At 41.3% G+C, this 8,375-nt stretch overlaps 1 protein-coding gene across 1 annotated transcript in view; it reads right to left on the reverse strand.

Annotated features, from left to right (window-relative positions):
- Positions 1 to 330: 330 nt before the first annotated feature.
- Positions 331 to 8,375, reverse strand: part of LOC137886614 (peroxisomal targeting signal 2 receptor-like) — a gene marked incomplete at its 3' end in the record, with an annotated part of 26,917 nt that continues 18,872 nt past the window's right edge. Inside the window, exon 10 of the mRNA XM_068729144.1 lies at positions 331 to 430. Within this exon, the coding sequence (XP_068585245.1) occupies positions 331 to 430 (100 nt within the window). The remainder of the gene's footprint in view (positions 431 to 8,375) is intronic.

Below are 8,375 nucleotides of genomic sequence, written 5' to 3' on the forward strand. Positions count from 1 at the left end.
TTCTCAGCTGCCTCTTCACCTCAACAGTCCAGTACAACAAACATCTTCCCAAAGACAACGATCTACAGACGTCTTTAAACCGGCCCATGAGGTTGAGACCTGAAACCAGTTTGCTGCTGGAAACCAAACCAGGAGCTCCAACAACACAACTGACGTCAGAGCCACGTCTTTACAATGTCCACTCAAATCTAAGATCAGCCAACATCTCCATGCTCTATATTGATCCTGATAATTTGATAGAGTAAAATAAGAAACAAGCAGCAGCTGGAGTGTGTGTGTGTGTGTGTGTGTGTGTGTGTGTGTGTGTGTGTGTGTGTGTGTGTGTGTTACCTGGTTGGGGATATGCAGGTTAAAGTCAAGTCCACACACAAACTCTGAGTGATGTTCCACGGTCTCCACAAGAGGCTGACTCCTGCTGTAATCCCAGAACCTGCCACAAACACAGACACAGATACATGACTTACATTCATAAAGATCCTCATAGCATACAAGCAACATGTGAAATGACTCTTTCAGCGGAAATGTTCCATTAAATTCATGAAAATTAGGCATTTTCTCAGATAATTTCACATTCAAACAGACCAAACAAAGCCGGATTAAATTTACATGAGATCAACATTTTGTCTTGAGGGAGATGTCTCTAGACATCGGTGCACAACGAGTCTTGAAAACTGACGGCTGGATTTATATTAAACTGGCTTCTGATATTCTTGGTCCCCAGAGGATTAAGCTTATTGATGGTGAACCTTTAGCCTCTGACATAATGTCATGGGCTATTCAAAAGATGTTTAGCTAAAACATGAATCATTATGTTCAATACTTTTCATATTTTGGAGCAATGAACAGTGCACCCTGTCACTTAGAGGTTTAGTGTTGTTGTTATATAAATAAAAACATAGAAATATACAGTATAAGACCAAGAAACCAGACGTGTGTGAAGTCTGAAATCATACCTCTTTCTACAAAAGCAACACTTCACTGTACACGATTACAGATCATATTATACAGCTATGCAGGAGTGAGGAGGAAGGTGAGTAAGAGAGGTGCAGAGAGAGAGGAAGGCTTTAGAAGATATAAAGAGGAATGGAGGTAAAAAAAAGAAAAGAAGAGAGCAATCTAGAGAGTGAGATTTAGAAGAAAATAAAGACGAGAAAGAAGGACGAGAGAAAGGAGAGAAAGAGACGTGGAAAGAAACAGAGAGCCAATAAAACACTGCCTCCAGACGTCAGGCCGCATTCAGCCAATCAGACTAATTGAAAGACCACGTCTCTTCCTGGTCTTGACAGGGTGGTGTGTGTGTGTGTGTGTGTGTGTGTGTGTGTGTGTGTGTGTGTGTGTGTGTGTGTGTGTGTGTGTGTGTGTGTGTGTGTGTGTGCGCCAAAAGCCCTGACGCAGCAAACACTCCCTCCAGACTCATCCACTTTGCAAATGTAATTAAATCATTTTCAGAGGGAACACTGCAGCTCCCATTGGGCTCCATTAGGCCCATATTAATAGTGGAGCTGCAACACACACACACACCACACACACACACACACACACACACACACACAGGATGAGTGATGGGTGTCTGGGGAGAGTCAGGTATTGAGAGATATTATATATTGAGTGAGTTGTTAGTGTAAATCACTGCTCACACTCACTTTATGTGTACGTACACCATTGTGTGTGTGTGTGTGTGTGTGTGTGTGTGTGTGTGTGTGGTGTGTAAACTGCAGTACAGGCTGCTTTATGTTCATTCCTAATGAGCAGAGTGAGTTTGTTTCTGGCACCAAAATAAATCTCACTTAACTGCCGAATAAACAAACTTTCCTCTCAGGAAGTTTGAAGACGCTGTGGTGAGGAGGAGCTCAGCAGCACTGTGACCTGACTGAGCTTCATGTTCCACCATGGAGATGCCAGGCTGTTGCACGTGAGAAAGGGAAAGCGACGGGACTCAAGAGGCCTTTCTCTTTTGTCTCGTTCAGCTCGGCCGTACATCAGCCGATGGACAGCTGTGCTGTCGCTCTGACGTCACCGTGAACGCTTACCTGCTGTGCACCTGACAGGTGGAACGTCCTCCTCGGGGCTGTCGCTGGTCTTTGTCCACGCTGTTCTGGAAATGTGGTAAAACTATACGACAAGTCCTGCTCTTATATATTTGTATTGACATGTAGACGGTCCTATCAAAGTTATAGTTAGTAAAACTATCATATAACACACTGACTGTAAAATACAGCTGAGCCAAAGTAAAGCTGAGCTTCAGTCAGCGTTGATTTTCTTCATCAAATCCATGACGCCAGATGTTACTCACTAATCACCAATTTTTCCAGGATGGAGACGAGACGAAGACGAGACGGCATCGACATACCATAACCATATATAATATCTTTGACGATACAAGACTTACGAGACTTAAATGTAGTTTTAAAACCAAAAACTCCTCTAAAGTCTTTCTTTATCTTCGTCACCTTCCACCCTCTCTTTGTCTCAAAGACACTCAGTCCGTCTCTGTCCTTCCTGTCTTCCTGACATTGTGCCACTTTAAAGCAGAAACGTGGGTGGTTGATTAAGGGAAAGGCCATTTTATAAGCACATTTCAGCATCAAGGGCAATTCAAAGCACTTTTATATTAAACATCAAAAGACAAAGTGCAAGAGAAAGAAATGAATGCACAGATCAGCATCCTTCAAATGAACACTTTTGTACAACATGCTATCTATCCCGTTTAAAGTTTCTACTTCTTCCACAAAGAAAACTGCCATGACAGTCTCACATCTCCAAGAACTCCTTGTTCTTTGAGTAGCAACACGATTGAGCATGTACAGACGGGAATGACAGCGCACACGTTTGTACAGACAGTTCAAGTCCCGTCTACTTTCACACCTCCACGGACAATTCCTGAAGAAAGTTGTTGGGCCGTTTCAGAAGGTTACAAGAAGTTTACTGTGTTCTTCACTTGATAAAAGTTAGTTTGGCCTCGTCTGACTATGTAGAGCTTCAGATGTTCTGAAACCGCCACTGAGCATGTTGGTATCAAGTCAGGACAAACTGAGCATTAGTGGTCAACGCATCCTGATACAACAGTTCGTATGATATCTTACAAAAAAGTGTTCCTCCTCATTTTTTGTGCGTTTTCCATCAAAAGCCAGCAACACGTGTTTTCTATTTCTGCTCATTAAATGCATACAGTCTGTTTAGACAACTAAACTACTTAGTTATGTTGAGACAACTAAACTACTCAGTTAGGTTGAGACAACTAAACTACTTAGTTATGTTGAGACAACTAAACTACTTAGTTAGGTTGAGACAACTAAACTACTCAGTTAGGTTGAGACAACTAAACTACTTAGTTATGTTAAGACAACTAAACTACTTAGTTATGTTGAGACAACTAAACTACTTAGGTTATGTTAAGACAACTAAACTACTTAGTTATGTTGAGACAATTAAACTACTTAGTTATGTTGAGACAACTAAACTACTTAGTTAGGTTGAGACAACTAAACTACTTAGTTAGGTTGAGACAACAAGACTACTTTTGGGTTTCAGAAAAGATCATCGTTTGGGTTAAAATAACAACTGAAGTGGCGTTACTGAAGTACAGAACGTGAGAAATAAATCAGCGTTGACTTCTCGTTTCACACGGGGCAGGAATAACGGTCTCCTGGGTAAAGACTAGTTTTTGAAAGAGCACTTCCCATAATTGTGTTTTCTTTGGAGTGTCATTTGCATTAAAGCCTCACAGAGATGCCAGCGTGTTTGTGAGTATGTGAAAACATGATTTAAGTTGCAGCTTGAAGAAAGAGAAAAAAGACCACAGTGTAGTAACCATGAAAAGGTGTATAGACTTATATCTCTATTCTACGTAATCCTAAATATCTGTACCATGCATAACCACAGTGAATGTGCTCACTCATTCATGCAGGAAGTGAAAGACCAACACATTCATCACCCGTAGTGCGGAGCAATACGTCAGCAGCGTAATGAAGTGCAGCTGCAATGAAAAATCTTTAGTGGAATGAATGCATTTCTGTCACAGCGCTCCCATTCAGTGCATTAGGATCAGGAGTAATAATCATGCAGCTAAGAGCCACTATAGCCTTGATTGGCCTCATAAAATGAGCAACAACAGTGATTTACTACAGACCGTAATGAGTCGGCTTTCTGGATCTCAATATAGTGAAACAAAGCAGCAGCAGAATAACAATTGGAGAAGAAGAAGCAGCTTTTTTATACTTACCACCCAGGGCAAGATAAGAGAAAGTTTCTTCACTGCAATGAACTTTTTTGAAAAATACAACATTTCGATCCTTAGACCTCCTTCAGGTTCTTTCATTTACTACCCTGGTAATTATCTCGCAACCCTGTGTGGGGGGTGCTGAGCTCCAGGTTGGGAACCACAGATATACAGAACCGAAATCAATGAAGTGATTTGTAGAGATGTCCCGAGTACTGTAGGATCGAAGGACCGAAGGACCGAAGGACCGAAGGACCGAAGGATCGAAGGACCAATATCAGGGCCAATCCTGGCATGTTCAGGTAAAAGAAGGCCAACTGAAATCAGATCCCTTCTTTTCCGTACTATGTTTTGTGAATTGACAGATCATAATCACAATCCTCAATGCCTGATTCCGACACACAATTCCCCCTTTAACATGAGATGCACCAGGCTTTCAAGCAACTATAACGTAAACACATCCGAGTCATTATAAGACGCTCGGAGCAACTGTTTTATGACTTAGTATAAAGAGCAACAAAGTCCGCAAAGGGAGGAGCTAGAGTTGGATGGATGGATAAGCCAACGTATCCTCCTACAATGGTTCGTATTATATCTTACTAAAAGTTACTCCTCATTTTCTGTACGTTTTCCTGTGAAAGTCCAGGAACACTTTGAATGAATACAGTCTTTTCAAAATGAACTTAACGTCTTCACAGGAAACAGCTTAGTTAGGGTTAGGCAACAAAACAAGGTAGACGTAACAACCGTTGTTTGGGTTCAAATAGCTATGGAAGTGGCGTTACTGAAGTACAGAAATGACGTGAGGAATAAATCAACGTTGACTTCTTGTTTCACACGAGGAACGAGCAGCTGTGAAAGATTGTTGATTGAAGATTTGTTGGACTCTGTGCGGGCTTTTGCCGTCTTTAGACTTCCTTGTTCCCGCTTACGGGGGATAAAATACAAAATTATTTTGTGTGATACATACGAATTATGACGCATCACTTTTTTGTAGGAATAGCTACGAACGCTGGATGAGACCTGCCTTATCTAGCGCTTATTTTAAGTTATGTTATGGAACATACTTAACTTTGCTTTAAAGGTTTGTAAGAAACATGCTTATTTTAACTCAAACCAAGTACTTTTCCTAAACCTAACCAAGTACTTTTGTTGGCTAAACCTAACGCCGAGTCGGGAATGGAAACAGGTTTTTGTGACAGAAGAGCCTCCAATCTGTAGTTCCATACAAACCAACGAATCGAATGATACATCTTCCCCTCAGCTGATCATATTACGTCAATTTGAAGGAGTCACTTTTCCCCCACTGAAACTTTCATTTCATTTTGATAATTTGAACTGATCTTCTTAATGGTTTTGAACAAGGACCTTCAGTGTTTGTAGCTTGTGAAGAATAAGATGTCAGATTAAGAAAGCTTCAGCTGTTCAATGAGCCGGATGCAAATTGAATCAGCATTTAATATTTTCTGTAAACATAAATATCAGATCAGTATGGCCAGATACTCAATATCAAAGGACTCGGATTGGGATCAGGACCATAAAGATCGTCAAAATCAAGAACATTTTCAGTTTCAGTGGTTCCATTAACTGTCGGGAGGAGACGATCTGTTGAGGTTTAGATGACGTCCATGTGTTTGAGACCAGATGACTGTCCCAGTTAGTCAAATACATGTGTACATACATGAGGCGTACGCTGTCTTTTGTCCTCAGTTTCCACAGGCGGGTAATTATTTAGCTTCTATTGTATCTCAGTCGGTGGAACCGTTCACCTGTCGGCTTTGTGTGTGCGTCTCACTCTTACTGTGAAAATCATTAACTCACAGCGGGAACACCAAAACATTTGAGACAAGAGAAGTGTAAAGAGAGTGATCTGATCCTCCCGTGAGTTCCAGCCATCGATGACAGGAAATGAATGTCCACACAAACACACACACAGCAGAGAACGTGTTATCTAAAGCAAACAGGAGACGTCAAACGTGGAGAACACGAGTATCAGTTTCACACCAAATACAAATTCTAAGCGTTTTGTGATCTTTTATTTTGTTCTGTGGCTGAACAGGTTTTTGTTTTACGGCCTGTTTTTTGTATGAAATTTAGCAGCTAATTAAAATGTGAGTTTCTAGCATACAATGCAGCTAATTGGCCTTTAACATGAAACATCCGAAAGGTTTGAGGAACATTGATTAATCATAAAGTATGATGATTAATGGAACTCGTGAGTCACTCTGTACGTAGAGGAGTGCGTGTGGTCAGAGGTATTTGCATATGACTGGTGCTGCATGTGCATTCATGTCTTGTTCTTTGTGTGTGCAGGTGGATGTGATGAACACACAGCAAGGCAGGTGTGTGTGTGTGTGTGTGTGTGTGTGTGTGTGTGTGTGTTAAGGACATTGTGGGGACCAGTTAAAACAACCACACTACGGGGACTCATCACCAATTTGGGGATAAAGAGTGAAGACAAAGAATTAACTTATCTCCTTAAAAACTCAAAACTTTTTCGGGAATCATTTATCGTTTATTGATGTTTTTGTGATGTTGGAACGGGCAGGAAATCCTAACCATGAGTTACTAAGTAAAACATTATTAAAGCATTCACAGTGTATGCTCAAAATATTATAACAGGATACAGACTGCATGTTTTATAATCACATTCAAACAAAAGTTAAAAAGTTGAGAGAAGCTGCTGATAAACAGAAGAAGAGACTCGTGCTAACGATGTCTCCTGTTAATGAGGTGATTAGAGCTTCCTGCAGTCAGTCGTGATCGATGCTGAGAGGGTTTACACACACACACACGCACACACACACACACAGGCTCATTTGTAGCTCCGCCTCCATCCCATTCGCAATGTTTTATTCAGATAACATCAGGTGAAGTGAACCTACTGACACGGTGTTATCGCAGCACTAGTGATTAAGGATTATCTCAGAGAAAGAACAGAAGCCGAGTTAATAAAGGAGAAGATTCAATTAAAGATAGACAGAGTTTCTGTAGCATAATGCATGGAAAATTATTGAAAAACGGAGATTGTTTCATCAGAAAATATTTTCTGTTTCACATCATTAACATGCAGCTTGGAGGCAGCTATGTAACTGAACTTGTATTAGTCTTTCAGAGTGTTTACACATCCAGCAGACAGAGAACATGATCCTCAGTCCAACATTCTCTCTGTTTTAGCTCCGTTTTTGGTCTCCACCACCAACAATATCTGTCTCTTTAGCTACTGAAAGCTCCACTATTTTCACCAGCCAGCGTCTCTTGACTGAGTCTGTCTGCTGTTTGATGCTGAGCAGGTCGCGTACAGTGAGTTCACCAGAACAACAACAGCTGCTGGAAAGAGACTGAACCAGAACAACGAGCTCAAAGAGGCTAAAACACGAGTGAGAGTCCTCCGTGGCTTAAAGGCCCTGATGTTCCCATCGAGGGTACTTTTTTAATTAAAGCAGCGTTTGCATTCAGAAAACCTCCCTCACATGAATAAACAATTCCAAAAATGAATAGTCATGAATGATTTCTGAGCGTCAGTTTATCAGCAATCTTCTTGTTTTATTCTCTTTCGTTTGCAGCCTCCTGCAGAAGGCTTCTTCTTCTGAGCTTTATTACTGCAGACGCTGTTTTCTTACCTTACACACACACACACACACACACACACACACACACACACACACACACTCACGGTGTGTGTGTGTGTGTGTGTGTGTGTGTGTGTGTGTGTGTGTGTGTGTGTGTGTGTGTAAGATAATCAGTACTCAGCATAGAGTATTTGAGCCAATGAAAGCATGGATCAATAAAACACAGGGTTTGGCACAGAGCCAGCTCTCACCACATTTATCTTTAAGCCTCCCTTCTTTCCCTTCGGCACTTAACTCTCTCTCTCTCTCTCTCTCTCTCTCTCTCTCTCTCTCTCTCTCTTTCTCTCTCTCTCTCTACCTCTCCCCCTCCCCCTCTCCATCGTTTAAAGAATCCAACAACCTGACGTTTATTTCAGCATCGCTCCTCCTTCAACTCGCCACCGTTCATCCCTCCATCTTTTCCCTCCATCCGCTGCAGCAGAAGGTGAGTTGAGTAATTTGGAGACATTAGGTCGACATGTGAACAGTTTAATTTAACGTTTATGGTAATATCTCTGGGAAGTGAAGTTCTCTTGTTTTATTAT

The sequence above is a fragment of the Cebidichthys violaceus genome, unplaced genomic scaffold (assembly GCF_023349555.1).
Source record: "Cebidichthys violaceus isolate CVI_PGR_0920_01 unplaced genomic scaffold, fCebVio1.0.p SCAF_442, whole genome shotgun sequence".
NCBI classification, from domain to species: domain Eukaryota; kingdom Metazoa; phylum Chordata; class Actinopteri; order Perciformes; family Stichaeidae; genus Cebidichthys; species Cebidichthys violaceus.